Genomic DNA, 24978 nt, shown 5'->3' with positions numbered 1-24978 from the left:
TCTTTCTTCATATTTCCCTTAGTTGTGGTTTTCTGCTTCAGGAAGAATATTAACAGCAGTGACTAAATTCCCAATCTGTGCAGCCTACTACAAAGACACTACAAATAACATTTTGATTACTGAACCACCAGCAAACCCCAACACTTCAAGTACTGCTTGCATGGAGGAAGGGGTGTTTAAAGTGTTTCAAAGAGAAAGGTAATCTTAGATTGCTCTCCATTTCTTTGGAGAGCATATCTGAAAACTCCCTTTTCATCACTGTAGTATAGTTTAAGAAAGCATGCTTTTTTCCAGTTTCCAAAGAGATAACATTATCCAGTCTGTAAAACCAACCTGTTCAACAATGAATTTGCTGTCTTTGTCCACATCCAGGCCTGAGGAGAGAGAGAGAATTCTCAGCAGCATGGTGGCCAGATGATTTCCATATGAACAGAGCAGAAGTAACAGCAGGAGGAAATGTGAGTCAGATGAGTACAGAAATGTAGAAATGAGGACAAACTTTGGATATGAAGTACCCTTATTTGTTTACTGCTTATTTCAGCAACTGGAATAAACAAGAAAAGGTGGTTTCATCAAGAGTTACTAATGGAATACTCTGAAACTCAGCTTCCAGAACTCATGTAAAAACTCTTACTCTACACGTAAGACTTCTTCAGCACTGCCCTATGATACTTCCTGTTATAGGGTCTGTAAGTACTCCAAGCATTGACAACTTAGCTCTGCAAGCTTTTGTTCACACCTCCTGTGATGGACACGGATAGTCAGCTGCCTCTGCAGTGTCAGGTCAAAACAGAGGCAAGGGTTCACCTAGAACGCATGGCTCCCAGAGACAGCCACAGTATCAGCCCCACCAAGACACAGCACATTGCTTCACTCTGGAGCTGTAGGTCCTCTATTGCCTTTCTCTGCTATGCCCATGTGACACAAAGTCTCACTTCACAAGATCTTAAATTATAAGGTCTCCACAGTGCCCCACACAAAGAAGTGTTTTTGTTTCTAATTCAAATATACAATGGTAATAAATAAATTTCATGGTTAACTACTCTTCAGCAGAAATAAATTATTACATGGCTTTGTTTTAAAAGCAAAGCAAAAATTACCCCAAATTCATTGGTGTACATAGTAGACTATCTAAAGATTTGGGGGTGATTGTTTTTCCTTTATCAGTGGTCATAAGCTTTCCACTACAATGTCTTTATATGAAACAAAAGAGTCTTTCTAGCTAAAAAGATAGTTGCCTCATTTTACTCAAAATGCACTTTTCGTACAAAGAGATCTAATCCCCAGTTTGTGAAGTCAGCCACATGAATTAGCCTTATTCACTTCAAACAGTTCTTCTAAAAGAGGAATTACTCATTATTAACAAAGTTAGGCATCTGTTTTGCTTTATCATTGTGAAAAACTGCATGTAAATATTAAACAAAACTGTTCTTTCACAATACTGATATTCATAAAGGCCTGCGTTTTGTTTTGTGGCACCTGAGGTAGTCCAGAGTCCTATCTAATTGTTTGTGAGTTAGAAAAAAATAGTACAGAATCCAACAGTATGTGCCTACAGAATGCCCCCACAGCCTCCTTAGCACAGATAACCTCAGCAAGTTATCTGAGGAACTATAACGCTTAATGTCACCTGGGGGTTCATGAATATTCATGTCTGTCATGAATATGTTCATGAATATGTCCAAACTAAATACAGTTATGGTTTTGAAATAAGTAAATAAGTCACAATTTGAGTATCTTTTATGTTTAATAAACACTGCCAATTTCCGCCAACCTCTTCACATAGAGCTCTCTTTAATTTGTTTTCCAGAACAGTAATAGCCAACTTCACAACGCAGTTTGCCTCAACCTAAGGTGCAAAATACAATTAAATAATAGCTTTTCAATCACCTAAAACACTTTCGACCCCGTGAGGGAAAACCTGACACCGATGCCAGTAACCAACCGAGCAGCCACGTACCAAACAGTGCAACTGCTGGAGAAACACAGCCTGCAGTGCTTTTAGGCTGTTGTCACACTCCTTCCCCAGTCTGCTTGTTTCTCCTCTCACAGCCCTGTGATCCCTGCCAGTGAACGCTCCACAGGCCTCCCGCCTCCCCACGGTCTGCACCCCAGACTGCCGTCGGCTCCAAGCTGCTCGGTGACCACGCCCCCCCAGGCCCGGAGTCTCCCCGCTCCCACACGAGCGGCCCGCGCGAGCAGGAGCCGCTCCTGGCGCTGGCTGAGCCCCAAGCAGCGGCACCGCCGCTCGCCTCCCCCGGGCCCACCACCCCGGCACCGCCGGCCCCGGGGCCGCCCCGCCCCCCGCCGCCGCCGCCATTGGCTCCTCAGCCTCACCCCGGGCTGCTGATTTGCTGCTTGGGCTGTCAGTCAAGTAGCGCGCGGCCCGCCCTGGCACGGCCGCCGTGCGGGGAGCCCTTCCCGCGCGCCATGCCGGTCTCCCGGAGCGCTTCCTGCGCAGCCGCGCCGAGCGCTGGCCGGCGCTGACTGCGGACCGTGCTCCCGCCGCTCTGGGCAGCTGCCGCTGTGACCCGGCTGCCGGGACGGTCCCCGCGGGCCGGGGCGGCTGAGGGGAGAGCGCCCGAGGGGCCTGCGCCCGTGCAGAGCTTCACTGGGAGGCGCGAGGCTGAGCCCAGCGCACCCGCGGAGTCGCGGAGGGCTGGACCTAGCAGCGGCGCAGGTCAGTCGGGACGCGGGGAGGGACGAGATGGAGCGGCTGTGGCGGGCGAGGGCCGCTGCAGGGGCCATGGCGTTCGGCAGAGCCCATCCAGGCACCTCCCGCGGCCCGGCAGGCCGGGCAGGCCCTCTGGGGCAGGCCCCGGAGCTCATGCAGGGTCTCCTTGTAGAAACTTGCGTTTGGCCTCCTGCACGCCCCGGTCGCCCTCGTTCCGTGAGTCCCGCTGGCCTTCAGCGTCCTGGTGCCGCAGCGTGCGGAGACGGGAAGCTTTCCAGCTAGGCCCAGGCCTGCGGTGAGCGAGGACAGAGCCTGGTGACGACCTCTGCGGAGAGGAAAGGGCATAATACCCTGTCAGAGGGGTATTATCATCAGAATTCTGGTATCACTTGAGAGAGTGAAATCTTCAAGGGTGTTTCCTCTGAATGTCTACTATAGGTGGCAAAGAAACCTAAAGGTGAGGGTGACACCTTTCCACTTTCTGTTAATCCAGTTTTGTGCAGCCTGTAAGTAACAAACCATTGGTTTACCACAAAACAAATGTGGATTTATTCTGAATGGCCAGTGTGTTTTGACAGACAAATTCTGCTTATGATATAGTGCATACTGAAAACCAGTGTATGTTTCTTGTATGATCTTTTGCCTGTAAACGTGAGGAAGGTGTTCAGTAAGGTCCAAGATGAAGTATGACTAAAGTTTGTACTAAATAATGAAGTTTGTACTAAAATTTGAGTCCAAAATACTTTGCCATTTGATTTTATTGGAAGTTAGTGAATTCTTGTCAGACTTTTTTGGAGCTTTTATTGACATACAGTTTAGCAACAGTTGTTGATAAAGTTTTCTTTTTAAGACTAATGCTATTTTTATTCTTTTTGAAGACCTGTGTTATCAGTGTTTTCTTCTACAGATTCTTTTTCTGCTGCAGCTCTTCCTCAGCAGCAGCTTGTTTTTAATTTCTTAGATGTCCATCATGACTGGTTTATCTAATGATGTGGTTAGTAGGAAAATAACTGAAAGTGTCATTGCTGGCACTTAATTAGAGTAGTAAATAAGCTATTAAGAGGAGTAAAAATTCATGTCTGGTTTTTTTTTTTTAATGTTTGTTTATACTGCATGAAGTCATCAATTTCTGTTACTTGCTACGGGGTTAAATTCACATCTGTAAGATGTATAAATTAGTTCATTAAAAGGGCTTTTTTTTTTTAATTTTTGGTGGCAATTGAATAAACCAGTAGGGCACATAATCAAGAGTACTGGAGGGATTTGACACTTACATTTTAATTCTGGAAATTAGTACAGAAATAGATGATTATGTCAGTATTGGAATGTCTGCTTTGGTTGCTAGTGCCTCTAGCATTAGATGTTAGTAAGAATACTTTTTTTGGAGTTAGTGCTGTGTTGATGGTTGATTTGATGATCTTAAAGGTCTCTTCCAATCTTGATGATTTACACTTTTAGTTACCATGATGCTTGTAGTGTTCTCCATATCATAAAGTTTTTGACAGAGTCTGTGGATTGGAAAGTGGAATATGTTTAAAGCTATTATCTGTGAAGGTTTTGCAAGGATCTTATATTGCACTCTTTTTCTTGCCTACTAGTCTGGATTTTTTGGGAAGAGTCTGAAAGAGGTGGGGTGTTTGGGCCTTTTTATGTAGTGAGAGTTTGTGTGGATATCAATATTTCAAAAACCCCAGTGTTATGTATACATATTTGCAGTTTTTAAAGTAGGAATTGAGGATGTTTATTATTCAGTAGAGAGTATTGTGAAATTGCATTAATATGGGGCCAAGGCAACTGAAATAAGTCTGCTTAGCGTTTTGCCTCTATTTTTACATCCTTTTAACTCCTAGGCTTACCTTTGTTCAAGCTTGTGAGTTTTTATTTGTCAAGAACATCCTTTTCAGCAAATGAAAAAAATCAGTTTCTATTAATGTTGTTTTAATTAAGTAAATAACCAAAATTAGATATCTCTGTGCATGAATGTCAAAATATCTTTTACTTTTGTTTGGAATGTTGAAAACTGTAAAGTAGTAGCAGTGAACTTATGTGTATTTGAAGCAGCTCATGCTTACTTATCTCTTAGCTGATCTTAGAACTCTTAGTGTAGTAGTACATACTATACTATACAGACATATAAGATATCATGTCCTGAATTTATTTTTTTTTTAAATTAGTTTCTTAGGTAGTGGGTCTTCAGGTGCATGATGAATCTCCCCACTTATTAAAGGACTCCCAAGTAACTAGAATGGCATGCCTCAGTTCATGTTCGTAGAGTATTAGGGATTAGGTAGCTATATGGAGTATCAGTTCTGTGCAAAGGAGGGTGTTTAGATTTGGGAGGGATTTTTTTTTTGTGTGTGTTTGACAGCTCTGTTTGTCTCCTATTATATTTTTTTATCATTCACCCATGTCTGTAGGTGAAAACTGTAGGTTTAATTTCATTAGAAACTTCAGTGACTCACAGAAGGGTTTTGATACTTAAGGTCATCCAGGACAGGTAGGAAGTAAATGTTCCTGTAATGGACTAAATGAAATTAAACTAAAACTTTCAAATGGCTATTATTAGTATATAAAGATTTGATTGAACCCTTCATAGACTAGAGTAGGAAAGGTAATTTCTGTACTCTGATAGTTTTTGACACTGTTACTAATCCAAGGACCTTCTTTGTTCTTTGATATCAAATGCTGTGGTATAAGTCAAGAAGGACATTTAATCTTGTCCTCTGTTTAACAGTCTTTTATAGTCTTTTGAGGTGACAGTCTTGAGAATGGCTAAAATCTGCTACCTAGGGAATATTTGGGAAGGAAGGGAACAGGTTTATGGCTACATAATATCAATACCAAGAATATAGTATAAAATAAATGACTCTTCAATATATAAATCATCCAAGTGTAGAGAGTGATATTTGAGTCCTCTATTAACATATATCTGGATGTAGTAATAAAGTACATGGTTTTTCAGGGAAAAAACCCAAAATATTTAATTACATGTTCAAAATGTGAGATAGTGGGGATGTCTTATCTTACTATTTTAAACATATGAAAGTAGTTTCAAAGCCATGAAGTTCAGAGAGAAGGGGGTGGAGGAACAAAGAAGGGAAGAAGAGATAGTCAGCTTTTTGAATGAAAATTAGTTGTAAATTAAACAATAGACAAAATCAGTCAACAATTTGAGATTACAATTTAAGTACCTTATTACCCATGTGTTTTATTTCTTTATTGGTTATAAAGGCCTGCTCTTACAAAAATTTTTAAAATTCCACAGTGCTGTTGTTGCTTTTGGAATTTCTGCATTTATTCGGTGAAAACAGAAATCAAGAAGATATAAAGAAACAAATAAATTGTGTCCAGCTAACACTAACTGATAAGCTTTAGACATAAATACAGTTTCATTGAATTAGCTTGTAAGCATGGTGTGGTCCAATAATAATAATTAACATAATAAGAAGAAATGTGAATAAACTTTTAAATTAAAAGATAGCATTGTATTTAATAAGAAATGTTCTTCATACATTACCAATAAATTTATTCTGGATTAATGTCAGTCTAACTGAAGAATAAGCTATGATATATTACATTTTTGTTATCTTACTTCGTAAACCTTTTAGGTATTTAATGATTTTTGGGCAGAGAGAGCTTTTTAAAGACTCTCTAGGTAATAACTTTTTCAATAAAGAAGTTCACTGTGTTTGTGCCAGTTTAGCAATGTTTCCTCTAAGCTATATGGTCTCTGACAGAAACAAATGTAATCTATTTCTTATTCAGTCAGTGAGTGATATTAGTGCCAGCTTTCTCTGAGAGCCTGGTTTAAGAATAGGAAAGTAAGATCATTGCCCTGGATTTCAGGAAAACAGGCTCTGGCCTCTTCAGGGATCTACTTAGAAGAATCCCCCAGGGTCAGGCCCTGGAAGAATACAGCAAAGCTGGTTGATACTGAAGGATCACCTCCTCGGAGCTCAAGAGCAGTCCATCCCAACAGTTACGAAGTCAGGCTAAACTGCCAGCAGCCGTGCATTGATGAACAAGGAACTAGCTCATCACGAAACTCAGACATTAAAAGTAAATGTGCAGAAGCAGGAACAGGTAACCTGGGAGCAGTATAGAGACGGTGTCTGAGCATGCATGGATGTGATTAGGAAAATCAGACTCTGCCTGGAGTTGAATCTGGTGAGGAATGTCAAAGGCAACAAGAACTGCTTCTGTAAATACACCAGTAGCAGGAGGACTACAAGGGAAAATGTAGTCTCATGGCTGAATGAACAAGGATTGTGGAAAAAGCTGAGGTTCTGCAGGCCGCCTTTGCTTCAATCTCTGCTAGCAAAGACCTTCAGGAACTGTGGAACACAGGGAAAAGTCTGGAGCAGGGAAGATGTACACTTGGTGGAAGAGGTTTAGGTCAGAGAATACTTAAGTAAATAGGACGTAGATAAAGCTCTTAGGATGCACCGATGAGTGCTGAGGGAGCTGGCTGATACAACTGTGAGGACAGTCTCAAAAATCGTAGGACTGGGAGATTGAGGAACTGGGAGAAGTGTCTGTAGACTGGAGGAATGTCAATGTTCCGTTTTCAAAAGGGCAGGAAGAAGTACTCAGGGAACTCCAGCCTGATCAGCTTTACCTTGATCCCCCGGAAGGTGATGGAGCAGCTAATCCTGGAAACCCTTCTGAGACATGTTCAAGAAAGTGATCAGGAGTAGTCAGCATATTTACCAAGGGGAAGCCATTTTTGACCAACCTGGTAATTTTCTACAATGAAATTACTGGCTTGGTAGACAAGGGGAGGGAGGGCAGTAGATACTTGTATCAGTAAGGCTTTTGGCAGTGTCTCCTGTGACATCCTCATAGAGAAGCTGCTGAAGTATGGGCTGGGTGAGCAAATAGTGAGGTCAGCATAAAACATGCAGAGCAGATGGACCACAAGGAATGGCAATCAGTGGTGTGAAGTCTAGTTGGAAGCTGGTAACTACTGTTGTACCCCAGGAGTCAGTGCTGTGTTCAGCCCTGTTTAACATCTCCGTTAATGATCTGGATGATGCAATGTGTGCAGTTAGAAGATTATAATTTTGTCAGTTAAAATTAGTCTTTCACTGGAATACCCTAATGTAAATTTCACCGTAGCAAGGTCTGGTTCCCAAATGTTAACTATTTAGGAAAAACATCTGAATTCATGCAATGTTTCAGAGCATCCAGAAAGTGAATTTAAATTTTCAACCCAAATGGTAGTATGTTGTTTATGACTTAAAATGGAAGTGGACTCACTCACTGTATTGCTGCTGCACTTAATGAGGACAGCCCCTACAACTTGTTACCTCTCTTGGGCTGCAGAAGTTTTCTTTAGTATGATGTTTTCAAGCAGGCTGCTTATGCATTTTTGAGGTTTTTATTGGGTTTTCTTGGTCTGGGTTTTTTTTTTTTTAGAGGTAGGGTTGGGCTTTTTTTCCTTTTGACACCTATTAACACACATACTTTTTCACATAGGCCACTGAAGAGAGTCACACCTTTTCTGTTCCCCTCATTTTAACTAACAAGCATGCTCTCAACGTCGCCTGCTGTACAGCACTCCCTGTAAAGTTAAAAGCAGCAAATAAAAAAAATATATTAAAAATGGCCAATGTGTTGTGCTAAAAAGATGCAGGCTCATCAGTCAGATTGTGTGGTACATGCACAGAGAAGGTAGCAGGCTCACTGTTCTGTAGCTTCTTCAAGAGCTAAATTGTTCCTGCACCCATACAGCTGACTTATAACTACAAGCATCATCAGTTTGCATCTAAACTTCACAAAAATCTTCAGGAAAGGACGCTGTCTGTTTGTAACATGCCTCTCTCAGAGATGGGGTAGGGATTTTTTGATTTGGAGGTGGAATACAAGAACTTTGGAATTTTGAGTTTATTTCAGACTCTTTTCAAAAGTTTCAAAACTAAATCCAAATTTTTCAGAGTAAGGGTGAAAATTAAGAGAAGTAAAGAACCTTGAGTTAGAGGAAAAAGAGGACATACACAATATAGGAAGAAAGAGGAATTACAGCAGCGACGCAACTCTAGATTCAAGGTTGATTCTGACTGGGTCTGGGCACTTCCTCCTTTTCCTGCAAGGGAGGACTTGAGGAGGTTTTTGGCCTTTAGGAGGAAGCTGAATTGAATGCTGCTAATATTTATTGTGTTTGTATCAGTAGCTGCCTGGGAACAATGTCCCTAAAAATCCTGTTTCTGACACCCCTTATCTCCACTCTTGGTTTTTGCTAATATTGTGAGTGAAGTTAGAAAAGAAAGGAGTTAATCAAAATTTAAATTCTAAGAAAACTTGAAAAAATACATTCAAATAATAGTATTCAAAAGTAATATTAATTCTCTAGGCAGAGAAGCAGACAAAATATATCACAGGAGGGATTTGGTAAGGAGGAAAAAGTTTTCCTGAAAAGGAAATTAATATAAGGCCATGACACTGTGAGGCATAACTAAATCACGAAGGGAAATCCACACTGGAATTGCAGAGGGATTTCAGAAGCTGTAACAGCATACAACTCAGGCTACCTAGCAAGGAAATTATTATCCCTCTTCTAAACTGTTACTTTTAATACATGTATACAACCATTCAGTGGATTCTAAAATGCTAATGAAATGATAGGATTGAAGAGAAGTGTGGTGGAAGTGTATCAGTCTTCCCTTGTGTGCTTAAAGTTACCATAATTACCAAGTAATAAAATCAAGGACTGGGGACACTGAGCACATCTAATCTTCCCAGCACCCCTTTTAGTCATTTTGTTATGCCAAACATTTCGAAGTACAGTCATACAAAAAAAGCTAAAAGTAGGAAGGAATTGCATACTATTACTTATTTAAACAGAGTAGCCTCTCACTTGCAAGTCTGAGTGGATCCTACAGTGGACTTGTACAAATAATTCTTTTCTTTTAATTTTTTAAAGACAGCTAAAAGTTTCATTATTTGTATTTGCAGTGTTGTGGTGTTTTGCTTGCACATTCAGCACGTTGAGTTCTTGCCAGTTTAACATGCAAAAACAGTTCAACAGAAGTTCAAATGAGTCCTAGTGCTAATCTGTAAGATAAGGACAGAATACATACACAGTAGAAGGAAAATAGGAGACAGCAACTGTAGCTGTCAAAAGTTACATTACCTTTGGTTTTTATAGAACACAAGCCTGAAAAATGAGATATCTATGTCAAGTAAAGTACCGATCTTTATCCTTAAACCAGTGGAGAATTCTTGATTTTAATTAGATCCAATCATTCATAAGTTATGCCATATAATACAAAGCCAAGACTTAAAATGTAGAGTGAACAGGCTTGTTTTTTTTATTGATGCAGGGCTTTCTTGACTGTAGCAAATCATAAATATATAGAGTCTGTAACAACATTTTTTTTACATAGAGCCCTGCTTTTGGTACAGATGTGGACAGGGGTTAATTATGACTTAGTTATGCATTTAGGACAGATTTTACCATTCTCATCTAATTAAGTATTTCTAATAAAAGGTTAAAGGACCTTACGTTCCTGCAGTGCAGTATCTTGGATCAGCATTGCTACACTTGCATATCGCTGAATATTCATGACTGTGCAGTTGGTATGCATATGTATGTAAAAAGGAAGAAAGTTGGAATAAAATCTGGGCAGTGACTGTGTTTCACAAATGATAAGCATAAGGTGTTTAATGCAAAATTGCAGGGTTCTGTCATCTGTGGTAAATTGTATCTGTGTATATAAAGTAGGTGTTTCTTCTGAATCCCTTGTATGTATCTTCTCAATCTTCATCCTGGCATCTCCATACTTATCTGGTGATCCATTCACATGGATCAGACAGGTAGGAGCAGAACAGAGACACAGAGCTGTGAAATGAGAATTTAAGTTAGATGACTTTTTGTTTGTTTTTTAGGTAGTTTTGAATGGAAGAACGGTAAGGAGGGGCATGGAAAAGATGCATAAAATTGGGATTGACGCTGCGCTTGACAAATAAGGTGATGTGAGATACAGTGCCCTTACAACAATTAAATGCAGATGTTACATATATCATGAGGTATAAGACCAAGTTTTCAGAAAAGCAACAGTAACCAGCAAAGGAAGAGTTACGGCTATAACTGCCCCACACTGTGCTCAGAACTGTGCATTTGTGTTCTGTCATTGGACAATTCTGAAATGGAGCTGCATAGCTATGCCACCATGTGATCTTTCACCTGCTTTACACAAAGAATGGCACTTTTACTAAGCCTTGCATTCTTTTCACTGATACACTATGCAATGCAGTATTACCTAGGCATCCTTTTACCAGAACCTCATCCTTACCATACCCAAAATGTCTTCAAATACAAGAGTCTCCCGGTGATGACCATTTGTTGATCACATCAGTAGTCGAGACGTACATTTGTAGCACAAGGGATTCTTAACTTTGCTTAGCTTTTACACCTCCTGATACTAGTTTAGTCAGAGATGTTGGCCCTTCCTTGCAAGGGGCTGTTTCTTCCCAGCTAACCATCACAATTGCCACTCTGTTCAATTACTTCAACCAAATCTCTCTTCACCATTTTAATTTATCAACAGTAAAGGTAAGGCACTTCTCCAAATAATTCCCATTACCTAGTTCCAAAGAAAAAAGAATATATTGTGTATTAGGCACATATTTTGCTCAGCATCTTGATCAAGGAATTTTTAACCATGTTTTTTGGAAGTCTTCAAGTTACAATACAGCTTTGTGTTTTACATTTTTGGGGTTTTATCACTGATTTCTTTAAGAGGAACAGTAACTAGATTTCATTTAGTGTAATAGAGAATGAGAATTTATAAGTGGAACTGACACGTCCCTTTAGAGATGAATTTGTAATTTGATGTACTAAGGAGCAGGATGACAAAAGAGGAAATAAGATGGGGGAGGAAGAGAAAAAGGATATGGGATTAAGAATAATAGTGATTGAACATTAGCTTGTTACATGCTTATCTTCCTGTTTATTCCAATAAATGAAAATTAGGGCCATATCAAAAAAGTTGGTAGATGATGCTGTCTCTGGCTTCTATGCTACAAGGAATACAGATGTACTTTGAGGTTTTATAGACTTGAATTTAGCATCACAAATTTTAAAAGGTAGTATTTTAAATATTAGTTATGAGATAATTATCAGATCTGGTTGTTTGGATCTAATAGTCTTTCTTTTAAGAGTGCTGACTGATGACATGTTTGTGTGAAGTCAGTAGAAGCTTTTAGCATTCAGAGTATCTTTAGCAGTGACCAGTAACAGTCTTGGTTGCTAGTGTTCACTGAGGGGATGTGTTACACTGATGTGGGATTTTCAGTTTCCATCAAATGCTGACAGAAATGACTGATTTACAGCTTCTAACAGTGCAGCGCCTTCCTACTGCTCTTCATTACTGTTGTATCAATTCTGGCTCTTCTGAGCTGGTTTTCATTTTGTAACTTGAAGCCCTAATATTTTGATTCTGGCAGGTAGTTTATGGAAGATAAATCAATGAGCTATCATTATGTTTCCTTGCTGTCTCCAGGCATTCAGCAGTGGCTTATCTCTTGTATCTCATTTTATGGAATATAAGTTTACTGAGTTAAAATTGGAAAAGCAACCTATGATTTCAATGTGTCTTTGTCTTCAGTGTGGTCTTTGGACCTTAAATGTACCTGTAGCATTTAGGATTCTGGGTTTATTTTCTAGTTGCTCACTTAACTTCCGTAATTAAATTCTTAATTTTATATATGGGATTGATTTATTACACAGTCATTAAGTGTTTTCCTTGAATTTGTCTATTTTGAGAAATAGTCCTTTCTCCCCGGAATATAAGAAATAAATAATAGTTTCTGTGATTGCAGTGTGTTACTGACTTTTCAATTAGTGTTAGTAGTTATTCCAAACAGTTACAGAATCAATTTATATTCTTTAGAAAATGATAGGTATTTGTCTGAAGTGTGTAGAAATCCAGACAGTAATACAAAATCAATCTTTTTTAAAGTTATTTGAGGTAATGATATAGTGATAAGTTAATTTTACAGTGATTAAGAGACAACACAGTTGGGGCTCCCAATTAGACTTTGATCTGAGGATATTTCTCTCTGCACTTGATAAGCAAGAAAGAGATGAGAATTAATGGTAAGACATGAGGCTTTGAGCAGCTGGGGTCCATGTTCTCTGTTATGAAAGTTGGTGTAAAGGAAGGTTTTAAAATTAACTGAATATGTATCGTTTGATTTCTCATCTTTAAAATTTATTGATTTTAAATTGACATCTAAAATATCCTCTGCTATTGAAAGTACCTAAAAAGAATAGTTAAATGGTATACATTTTCACAAAGAAAAAAGAAAAACACCCCACATAAAAAACGTCTCAGCATTCTTGTGATGGGTGGAAAGGTAGTTTTCATTGCTATCTGTTGATACCCTAACTTTATGGTAGTAGACCAAGGGTATGGCTTGCTCTTCTGCTCTAACATTGGCAATGCTGAATGCACAATAGCAAATGTATTGTAGCTCCTGAAGGAAAAAGGAGCTGTGTGTTAGTGTTATCTCCAGAGGGAAGATGATTTCTAGCATGCCCACTCTATGTACTGCTTCCCCATGCTTGGACCACTGATCTGAATGCTGGGACTTGGCAGAATCTAGTCTGTTGAAAAGACTGAAAAATTGTTACCTTTAATGTATATCTTGTTTGTTTCTTTGTGTTGAGATAGTTTATAGTAATAAACTAAAATAGTAATAGTGAATGTTAAAAGATTGACTTTGTATCTGGAATTCTTCCATGGCCTGGTAATTAAAAGAGTTGTCCTGGGAGAAGTAATACAACATGATTAGCAATTAATATAAAGGAATAGCATAGGAATGTAAGAATAAAATCAATGACTCTGAAGAACAAAATAAGTTTCAATTTACAAAGCACAAGAATCAATGAAAGGGTCCAAAAATCTGAGTAAGAGGAGGCACAAAGGGATAAGTCCATTATCCACGTCTGTTATTAAATAAGAAAGGAGAACAAGTAACAGACTTTCAGAGACTGATTCTTTCCTTCATACTTTGTAAAAGAGATAGATTGCAACCTGCTAGTTTCATAAAATTAATCTTAGACAGGAAATAAGAGTGGAACCAAAGCACAGAAAGAATAGCCTAAGGAATCTTAATATAGATGTGCTCAAGTGGCAAATCCTAATAAAATTCATCCTAGAATGATTGAGGAATTAGGCACCACTGATTTTATTTATTTATTTAATATCCCAGAGGGTGGAAATAGCCAGCAAAATGGGTTTGTGTGTATCTGGTTTTGTGCCTCTTTATTCTTCTGTTAAGAGAATTATTGAAGCTGTCAGTTTTGATTCCAAATAAAGGTTCAGGAGTAAATAGTTTAGCAATTAATTTGTATCTAATGATGTGTAGAAGAGAGATTGTAAAACAGCCGGTATGGTTTGGTGAGACCTGTTTGTAAGAAACCTCAATATTTTTATCTTCTAAATAAGAATAACAAGTTTAATAAGAGGAAAACTTTAGGTACAATACAGCTTGATTTTAATAAAATCTTTTTCCCTACATGAGCAAACTATGGAAACGTAATATCAATATTGTTTCCATTAGATGTTGATGTTATCAGCAGCAAGTTGAAAGATTGCCTTTACAGAGTAATTATATATAGTAGCCTGTCAAGATGAAAAGGCATTAGTGAGTCAAATGATGGAAGAGAACACATACTTAGAAAAGTTACTGATGATACAAGCTGGAGCGAGGTTGAAAGTTTGGGGTTTTCTTTTTTCCTTTGTTTTAAACATAAGATCTGAATCCAAAATACTCTTGATGAGTTTGGAAAGTCTGAAATCAACAAGATTTAAAACAATGCAGGCAAGTATGAAACACTGCATTTAACATGAAAAACTCAAAATACATTAATCCAAAACAGGAAATAATTATTCAGATAGAAAAATGAGAGAAAAAGACATGAAGATATAGTAGATCTTAAGGTAAATTGCTGCTGGGAATAAAGTTGTTGGTCTGTTGTGGATTTTGTTCGGGTTTTTGGTTTGGTTTGGTTTTTCATGAGGATCATACCACGCATGTTGTAGGAAAGCAGATATTGTCTAGTTTGGCAAATCTTCTGTGGGTAGTTGGTCCTCTCACATGCCTTGCTGCTTTTTGCCTTTGAGAAGATGCAGCAAAATGGAAATTTTTTTTCATTGCTCCTGTTTTCAGCTATGGAATGAAAACCATCCTGATTTGTACTAAAGACACTTTATACTGAATATGAGAAAAAGTGTCTTTGTAATTATTAGGGTCATAAAACACTGGAACAGACTATGTAGAAAAACCGTGGACTTAGCTTTCTTGGTAGTTAAACACCTGTGAATGTATTCTTGAGCCTGTGTTCGTGCTGCATTAGGATTTGGTGGTCTCTTGTAGTCCATTCTATCTTTCTGTAAGTCCAGTGTTCAGACTACATGTTTGGCTACACAGAAGAGATTGTATAAAAGAATTAAATCATAAACTCAGAGAAGTTAGTGGATGTGCTACTTACACATCCCAAATGTAATTTTAAGTTGAAGCAGTAAGGAAGAAATTTGTTTTCTTAATTTAATAAATATATTTTTATTTGGCTTCTCAAAAAGTGGTTTGACAAATCATACTTAAAATTATTTTAAGGCTTCTGCATATATGTCTATTTCTCATCTAATGATTATGCTAGGAAATCAGGGAATGTGATTGCAGTAGCTCTGAGATAGAACCCCTTGATTACACATCCACAATAGAAAAGCCTTGTGGAAAAAGTGGCACCCAAGAGGTTACTTGGATTTGTATATTTCTGCTGGTAAAGTTTACAGACCTGTAAATTTAAATGTAGAATTTTTGTGGGCAGAATGCATTGACAGATATGCCTGATGGTAATACATCTCCTACTGATAGTCCCAGAACAGGTCAATAATAATGCTTGTATTGATAGCAGCAATGCAGGAGATGTTACTTGGTATTATAGCTAAAATCCATGTTATCCCCTTAATTATAATTACATTAATATTGACAGGCTGTTGACAATACTCACATTACTATTGATAGATTTCTGTCAATAACATGTTTCCAAATAAAATATATTCATTCATAATTTTTACAATGCTCAATAACAGCACTAATGTATACCAGAAGAAATTCCTTTTCCCCTAGTGATGTACAGTAGTTTTTTTTTTTTACTGTACAAGTGGGATTGTTTGTTTGGTTAAAAAAACCAAAACAGACAGAATGTAGGTTATTTAAGAAAGGAACATTTTAGGGTTTTTTGGTTTGGTTTTCTTTTCTGCAGGCAGTTAGTTTTTTTTTCTATACAGTATCTTTGACAGTATAAAATAAAGGGAGAACCTTACAAGTAGCAGCCTTTACTCTTTTGTCTTAAAGAGTATTTATATAAAAGGTTCATCACACATTGAGTTTATTATGTATCTGAACATTGATACCTGTCCCTTTCATTACTAGGTCTGTGATTCTGAGTTCTCATGTTTTAAGCAACTTAAAATAAGAGAGTTAAAACAGTAAGGATTTGACAAATAGAATGTAATAAAGAAACATGGAGAAAAAACAATATTCTCTAGATTTTGTGTAGCTCAGCAAAATATAGACTGCAAAACTAACATCTAAAAAAGTACAAGGTAAATGTCTTAACACTTATGGGGTGTGTTTTTATCTAGTTTTAAGATACTATAGTTCTCATTTCTTTCTACTGTAGTACTACTGTCTGTGAAAAACAACAAATTTCTCAAAGGACTTTGTATAGAAGTAATTTTGAAGGGGAAATTTCCTATGATAGCAAAATTGAGATTAAAATTTAGGGCTCTTCTCTCAAGGAAACAGTTGCTCTTATTCAGATCATTAGGACATTTGCAGACATTTTCATAGGACAATGCCGATTTAAAACTGTCCCTTTTAATATTTGCCTGTAGGGAGTATGCATCTTCCCTATAAGTGCAATAAAACCTTAAATCAGTTCAGAAGAAAGCATAGTGGATAGCAGAACACTAAGCACACTAAAATGTGCTTACACATTAAAATCAAAATTATATGAATATAATCTTCAGGTAACTTGCAGTGTCCAGTTAACAGCCATGGCCTATGGCAAACTTTAAGTGTTCTTATCAGGAAAGAACTTCAGAACAATGCCCAGATTTATTGCTTGAATTGAGAACACTTAATTGTTCATCAAAAAGAAAGCGCTTGCCTTTTTTTTTTTTTTTTTTTTTTTAACATAGCAATGTTACAAACATAATTTAAAGGATAGCATTGTTATTGTTGTTTGGTATTCTTCCTTTTCCATATAGTCTATATAAACGTGACTAAAAGTTGAATTGATTTGATAGCTGGTAATTCAGGAAGAGATGTTAAACACGACACCATTAAACAGTATATATAGTGTTGATTCTGATTTTGTTAAAAAAGAAGACTTGTTGATGATTTTACAAAATTTCAAAGGTTAACTAACAGTGGTTGTGCTTCTTGGGCATGTTGTCTCAAAAATGGTTCCCATTTTCTGTTTACAAAGTTCCAGTGCACTCTGACAGATTCACTGAAGTTATTTCGTTCAAATACAGTTCTGTATAGGATCATGGACATGAAAAAAAAAAATTATTATCACAAATCAATTAGATTCTGCAATGAGGCAATGGGAAGGTCAAGCTCCAAGTCCCAGAGAAGATCTTTATAACATTTAGTCTACCTTCCTGTGAAATTTGGGAATAAATTAATTGTTAAAGCAGATAGGTTCAGGCATCATTTTGGTCAAGTTTCAAGAATTTCCAGGGATGGAGATTTCAGTCCCTGTAGGCAAAATGTTCCAGCTTCCTTGGGTCCAATTGGAATTTCTCATGTAGTGACTTAATACACAGTTGTGTCTCTTTCTTTCATTGCATCTCACGGAAAACTTTTGACTTAATCTTCTCTGCAACCCTTAGAAAGTAGTAGATTACTCATAGACCACTTCTTAGCTTCCTTCTCCTTCAGGCTGAACAATCTGAGTTCCTTCAGGCTCTTCTCATATATCAGGACCTGGGATTCCCTGATGGTATTAGTACAAAAACTCTTTTCAGTTTGTTGGCATTTCTTTTGTACTATTTGTAGAAAAGAAGCAAAACTGGACTTAGTATCCCAGGTGTGGACTCACCAATGCCAAGTGGAGGGTAATAGGCACGTTTTTCAGTCTGCTGGCTAGTCACATGCTAATATGCTTCAAGGATGCACTGGTGGCTTGTGTTCAGCTTGCTGCCTGTCAGAATCCCCACATCCTCTTTTTCAAAGCAGGAATGCAGTCATACAGGCTCCCAGCCTATGTGTATTTCATGATCCATCATAGGCCTGTGGATTTGACCCATTTTTTTTTGTCTTCAGGAAGTTCCTGATGACTCATTCTTCACTTGCTCAGGTTTCTTTAGATAATATGGCTATAATGGGGGAAAATATCTGTACAGATTTAGTCTACCTTATTAATGAGAAACCTACAATAGAAATTGCTCATAGCACTTGCAGTAATGGAAAACAGTTAAAAGAGATGGTTGAACTGATGTTGGAAAATATTCTTAGTAGATGGATCACGGAAGTTGTTTGATAAGACACCCCTTTTGAGTAACTAGCATTTTTAAAGAGGTTTTGTGTGTTGGGAATTGCGTAGAACACTGGAAAGAGGAGTGCAAAGTGAATTGAGTAGAAGAGAAAGTCAAGATATTAGACTTCTAGGGGTTATGAGTGAAGAATCAGTGACAGGTTCCAGAGCAGATGGTTATCAAAGGCTCTGGTTCCTAAAATGGTAGTGGGGTGAAAAGATGACGGATAGGAGGGTGGGTAGTCATTGGTGCTGGAGTTTTTGAAGTGATGCAGCAAAATCCAGTAGGGGTTGAATTGACCCTTTGATCATAAATTAGAGGATGGAATTTTTTTGGATCATACTGGAAAATATTTCCTGTGCTTTGGTTCCTGCTACAGAAAAGACCAAGTGTGAGTGGTACAGGCTTGGATATACACCCTTTGTATCCTGGTTTTTCCAGCCAGTGTGGGTTGATGCAATGAACCCCATAGCTGTTTGCCCAGAGGAGGGGGCCTTATAGTACCTTCAGCCATGTTTTGCCTGCTAATAAGGAAGGAGGAGTTAAAAAAAATTGAGTGGTGCTATTGTATGCTCTACCCATGCAGCAGTCTTAGTTAATTGGAAACTACTGTTATACACCCTACACTAACGACAAAATTATATTTACTTGCAGTGATAACCAATTATAAGTATGGAAAACAGTAGGAAGGCTACTGATGATGTTTTATACTGTGTTTTAAAACTTCTGGGGTGTTGTGTTTCAGCAAACATGGTTGTTCATTTGGAGGATTTTATTTTTAGTATTCTTGGCATCATTAGAAACCATTCCTACCAAGATCCTCTACAGCATCTTTTACTCACAGTAATCTTGTATATGTTATAAGATTTTTCTCTTATAAATAAGATTTTGAGGCACCACCTCCTATTCTTTCTGCACAAGGCTGTGGACTCCTTGCGGGTCTGTCATGCAAAGAATCTGGTTTAGAAAGTGAAATATGTTGCATACTATCTGAAATCACTTCTGAATCACTTTGGGGATTTTGTATTGACAAAAGGAAGCAAAAATTGGGTTACCCCACAATTTTGCATTGAGGTGTTATCCATATTTTGCTGTTGCAATTTGTTGCATTTATTTTCTCAGTCACAGAATTCCAGATGCAACAACATTTAAAAGAAGCCATTTAATTTTTTTTTTTCTTTATAATGCTTGAGCAAGAGGAGTATGCATTTCTTGAATTTGTTAGTATGCATTAATCATCTTGCCTGGAATTGTTATACAACAAGTAGCATGATCCCACAATCCTGTCAAAAACACTCTAGAAAATATATGCAGACTTCAGTGAAGTAGTGTATGATAATTTATGTCTGAATGCTGAATATTTCTTTAATCTCATATGATTTTTCTCTAAACGACTCACTGCCTTGAGAAAGTTTTATTCATTCCCACCTTAATTTTCATCCATATCTTTATGTAGTTCCTAAATTTGTCAGTATTTCTAAGGTTTTGCTTTCAGCTGCAGCTATTGAAGTATTCATATGGCAACACTTCGTCTACCCCACTGTTCTTTTGGTTAGTGTGTTCATTTTCCCTATTTCTCCATAAAACACCAAATAGTCTTACAGTTCTTATTTCTGATCTATTTTAAGGTTCAATTGAATATTACAGTTATGCCCTGCAATATTTTTTTAAATGCATATATGCATACATTAATATGTATATGTATATTAATCTGTGGATTTTTCTAAATATCTAGATGATGTTGAACACTTGTTTATAACCAAATGTTAACTGTTTGTGAGAAATAGTCAAGTATAATTTCTTTTGATAATGAGATTTTAAACTAATTTAAATGTATACTAATTTTATATTAATGTAAAGCTTCCTGAAAGGAATTGTGGCATATTACTAACATATTTATAGAGCATTCTGAGAACTTTGTTATTTCTTGTTTACTGCTGGTATATTACAACTTTGTTATCTTTAATAAAATAGAAATAGGAGATGTTCCATTATACTAATACCTATTTGTGTTTTATTTCTAGAAAGTTTTTTTGTGAAGAAATGGCCTCCAGCATTGGAAATGAAAAGAGTGTGAATCCTGTGCTCAGAATAAGTCAACTTGATGCTCTTGAATTAAACAAAGCCCTGGAACAACTAGTGTGGTCCCAGTTTACCAGCTGTTTTCATGGATTTAAACCAGGGGTGTTGGCTCATTTTGAACCAGAAGTAAAAGCATTTTTATGTCTTATATTATGGAAATTCACTGTCTATTCCAAGAATGCAACTGTGGGACAGGCTATTCTCAATATTCAATACAAGAATAACTTATCTCAGACAGAGAAATACCAACCTCTGAGCAAACACCAGAAGTTATGGTATCTTATTTTCACTGTTGGTGGAAGATGGTTGGAAGAAAGATGTTACGATTTATTTAGCAATCGTCAACAGCAATCTTTCAGCAAAATTAAGAGATATATTGGTTTTGGATCTGGACTTCTTAAGCTTTGTGGACTTCTAAATTTTCTGATTTTTCTTCGTAATGGAACGTTTGCAACACTTACAGAACGCATTCTAGGAATTAGGTCAGTTTTTTCCAAGCCGCAAAGTGTTCGTCAGGTAGGATTTGAATACATGAACAGGGAGCTCTTATGGCATGGCTTTGCTGAGTTTTTGATATATCTGCTACCACTCATTAATGTACAGAAACTGAAACTTAAAATTTCTTCTTGGTGCTCACCTATCACAGGTCTTTCCAGTAGTGAAAACACATTAGCGGCTTACTGCAGGGAATGTTCACTGTGTGGGGAATGGCCTACCATGCCACATACCATAGGCTGTCCACATGTCTTTTGTTACTACTGTATTAAAAGTAATTTTATATTTGATATGTATTTTACATGTCCTAAATGTGGCTCAGAGGTACACGATCTTCAGCCATTGAAGTATAAAATTGAAATGACAGAATTACATGTCTGATATTAGGTTGATTAAGTTTTATGCTGACATGATATATATTGAAGAGATTAATGGAAGAATTCAGGAATTATTGGAAGCAGACTGCTTAAAGATGATTTTGGAGACTCTGTAATTGCAACATACATTTTTATGGTCTTAGGTTTTTATTGGGTAACAGTGCCATAATGGCTACCCCACTTGGCAGGTTAGCGGAAGGTAGTTGGATTTACTCTGGGTGGTGCATGGTGGAAACAACAACATTCTCAGGAGGTTCAATAAGAAATTTTACTTGCCAGCTTTAGAACATGCCAGTTGAATAAGGCACTTGGCAAACTTTGACTTAGAAATCTTTAACTTGTCCAGACACAGTGCCATTACCAACTTAGCTAGTAGTGGGAAAGTTGTTCTTTTCATGCCTGAAGAATAATTTTAAATTTGAATTCCCACTGTGATGTTACACTAAAAAAAAAAAAGTGTAAAGAAGGTGTAAGCAAAACAGTGCACCTTCTAGACCTTGATGAGATGACAAGTAATTTTCTCAGGCAACTACATCTCTGATCTTCAATTGCATATATATTGCCTTCCACCTCTTCCCTCAAAAGCTGAGGGATGAGACCCACCATCCTTGGAATGTGGCAGCTGTTCAGGGTAACCCACATTCTTCTGAGCCAGAGACGCTGAAGAAAACTTCACTCACAAGATGTTGTCTGTAGGAATGGCCACTCTTGTTTTTCTGGTGTGGTCAAGGTGGGTGCCAAATCTCAGTGTTCACTTCCACACAGAAAAAGATCAAACACAGTTATGTGCATGTTAACATATTAAAATAGGTAATTTCCTGCTTTTTGCTTTTACTGTTTGCTTTCTTAGTTGGCTTTGCACTGTTTTAATTGTTCTAGCAATTTATCTATTTATACTCTTCAACTTGATTTTATAAGATTATTTTCTTTTTAATTGCAGTCCTTTTTTAGCAGGAAGTCTTATCCAGAAGAGTCTCATTAACGCAAAAATACATTGCATCCTCTTTTGAATCTTAAATTGTCAGAAACATACAGTTAAATTGAGTAAATAGCTTTATGGTGACTCTGTTCTTGATTGCCAATCATCAATAGTCAGTCCCAAAAATAGGGTAACAGCTGATTGAGTATCTTTGATCTACTTTTATGTTTATTACATTCTTCATTCTACATTCTGATTAAAACAACCCACCAGCCTATTTGTTTGAAGATCTTAAATTCTAGGTTTTGATCTTTAGAGTGACACACAGTGCTTTCATCTGATGTAATTAAATATAGTTAGCGGGTGGGCAGCCCAAAACTTCATTAATTCTGCTACTGTTCTGTGAGTCAACGGAGTCTTCAGAGCAAGTGCTTCCAGATACTGTGCTGCAACATGATTTGCTGTCAAATGTGTGTATTAGCAGCCTGCCACATTTCTGTTATTTGCTGTTGCAATTAGAACCAGCAGGTGCAAATCCATCTTTATTAGAGTATCAAAACTGACAAGTCATTTGGAGAGCATCCTGAAGTCACTTCTTGATCCTGAAGGGATTTTATATGGATTGTCCTTCCACATCACTTAATAGCTTTTCCCAAAGAAATGTATTAGCAACCCTGACTTCAGGGTGATCTGATGTGTCCAGAAACATCATCAGCATTTTTGGTACTTCTGTCTTTAACTGTCCTTATTAATTAAGACTTGTATGCATCCAAAATCCAGTGTTTGTAGCTTACAATCATAGCAGACCTTTGTTTGCTGTGGACTCTTCATTTATTCTGAAGTCTCAGAGCAATATTTTGTCAAAAGAGCATGGATTCTCTACATTGGCCTCTATTAGGTGTCATGTCCTTCTTATATGGGAGTTAGCTTCTTTCCTATTTAGAAATGGTTTATTTTCCTGAATATTTGAAGAATGTTATCTTCCTTTTTCATTCCACCTCCCTCTGTCCTGCTGTTTGATGTGCGTAAGCTGTATGAATTTCCTGGGGTTTGTTTTGTCTCTTGCAGCTTCATGCAGGTAAAGTTTGTATTCTGTTTTTCATCCCTGTTACACTATCAATACAAAACCTGTTTCCAGCAGTTTAGTACCTCTGTTGTACAGCTGTTTTCTGCTGGCTGTGCTGTATTGGACTTTACTGTTGGAGTTTTTTTATGGAATCAAACTTTTAATACTTAACTTACTTACCAAAGCATTGGTCTGCTTCTGTAGCACCTCCTTATGACTGTGTTGGGTTTGTAGCCCATAGCATTGTCAAAGTTTGTAAAGTTTGTGTCTTGCAGCATAAACAGTTTTTGTTACCCTAAGATCCTAGATCTTAATGTGGGCTTTAGTTCTTTTAATTTCCATGCAAGTAAGCAGGTACCAAGCTTCTCACAGAAGTAGGTGTTTTGGGAAAAGAATGGTTGTTTATGTCAAATACAGATTTGTGTTTTTTGTTTTTTTTTTTTAATCTACCATATGGTAAAGCCTTTGCTCAGTTGTTGTCACGGCTGAGATTAATGAGACCAAGGTTCCAACTTGAGTATTGAGAAGCTACTTGCTACCAGCTTAGCCTTTTAGTACTTCAAAATCAATATTCAGCATTTTTCTGACAGCACTTTAAAATTAAATATATACTTTTTATAATATTTTAATTCTGTTTTGTTGTGTCTTGTGATCTATAAGCTGCCGAAGAGTCTTAGTTGAAGATATTACACGAAAAAAAAATCAGGTAATTTGTAGACTAATCAAAAGATAGTTAGTTTTACATATTAATTGCCTTGATAATTTGTCCTCATAAGCGTTATATTTTTTCCAGTTAAAACTCTACTTTAATAAAGGACTGCTACATCTGGTCATGCTTCCTGCAGTAGAGAGAATAAAATTTATTTTGGAATGTTAATCTTTAAATGAAAGGGGGTTAGTATTCAACTACCATTAGACTGTACGTATGTGCATCAGCGAAAAGGACCAGAATGTCTATTCAGTCTTGGATAGGAATTAGAGCCTTGTATTACCAATTTTCTTGGTGCTGTGTTGAGTTTGTGTGCTACATGAACATTTTCATTATCAAAAATCAAAAAATGAAGATATAAATGAAACAGACTAATTACATTAATAAACATACTAGAAAAATTTTCATATCTTCATTTGAATGAGAATTACCGGTTTCCACAAGGTGTGATTCAGGAGGCATTCAGATGAAAGGAGTCAGAGAATGCTGATTCTTACTTCCACACACTATCACCATTCTGTGTACTCTCTATGTTTGAAGGGAGGTCTTATATAAGTAATTTTATAGAAGACTTAAAAGTGGGAGTTTCTGTAAAAGAAATGAGAGGGATAGTATTTGGTTTCTGCCTTACCTGGAAATATTTATTTTTTCGTAATTGTGATATATGATGGACAAGGATGATCTCAGCCTTAGTAAAGAGACTATGTGAAGACAGATGAAAGATACGTATTTCCTAAATACAATTTATTATAATGTCCTTATTTCAGAATACTAATACAATTGTTATCTGGGATGTGTCATTCTTATGAAAACCAAGTTGACAAATAAATTATACTTTTTAACAGGAGGTTCTGAAGTTTGCCTTTTTCTTTTCTGCAGAGTTTTTCTGCAAGGGTGGTTATTTCTTACTCAGTGGGTGACTTCATACTTTGCCATTTATGAGACTAAAATGCAAAGTGGGAAACTAGTTTAGAGTTCTCTTTAAAACTTTCTTCAGTTTTAGGTTTAAGCAAATTATCTTTTTCACATTTCTTCTTTTGAGCACATTAGTCATAGCTGTTACACTTTGCTGTGTGTTTGCTAGGAAGCTGTGTTG

At 37.2% G+C, this 24978-nt stretch overlaps 1 protein-coding gene across 3 annotated transcripts; it reads left to right on the top strand.

The window, feature by feature from the left end:
• Positions 1 to 2365: 2365 nt before the first annotated feature.
• Positions 2366 to 24729, top strand: PEX2 (peroxisomal biogenesis factor 2). 3 transcript variants are annotated; one of them, XM_069004978.1, is made up of 3 exons: positions 2366 to 2680; positions 10562 to 10643; positions 20259 to 24729. In XM_069004978.1, the coding sequence occupies exon 3, from the start codon at positions 20278 to 20280 to the stop codon at positions 21190 to 21192; it is 915 nt and encodes a 304-aa protein (XP_068861079.1). In that variant the 5' UTR covers positions 2366 to 2680; positions 10562 to 10643; positions 20259 to 20277; the 3' UTR covers positions 21193 to 24729. The 3 variants fall into 3 exon arrangements, with proteins under 3 accessions (XP_068861079.1, XP_068861078.1, XP_068861080.1); XM_069004977.1 differs by lacking the exon at positions 10562 to 10643; XM_069004979.1 differs by lacking the exons at positions 2366 to 2680; positions 10562 to 10643 and adding an exon at positions 2734 to 3131.
• Positions 24730 to 24978: the final 249 nt, after the last annotated feature.

The sequence above is a fragment of the Aphelocoma coerulescens genome, chromosome 2 (assembly GCF_041296385.1).
Source record: "Aphelocoma coerulescens isolate FSJ_1873_10779 chromosome 2, UR_Acoe_1.0, whole genome shotgun sequence".
NCBI classification, from domain to species: domain Eukaryota; kingdom Metazoa; phylum Chordata; class Aves; order Passeriformes; family Corvidae; genus Aphelocoma; species Aphelocoma coerulescens.
The sequence above is the reverse complement of the archived record's forward strand: the minus strand, read 5'-3'. Positions and strand labels throughout refer to the sequence as shown.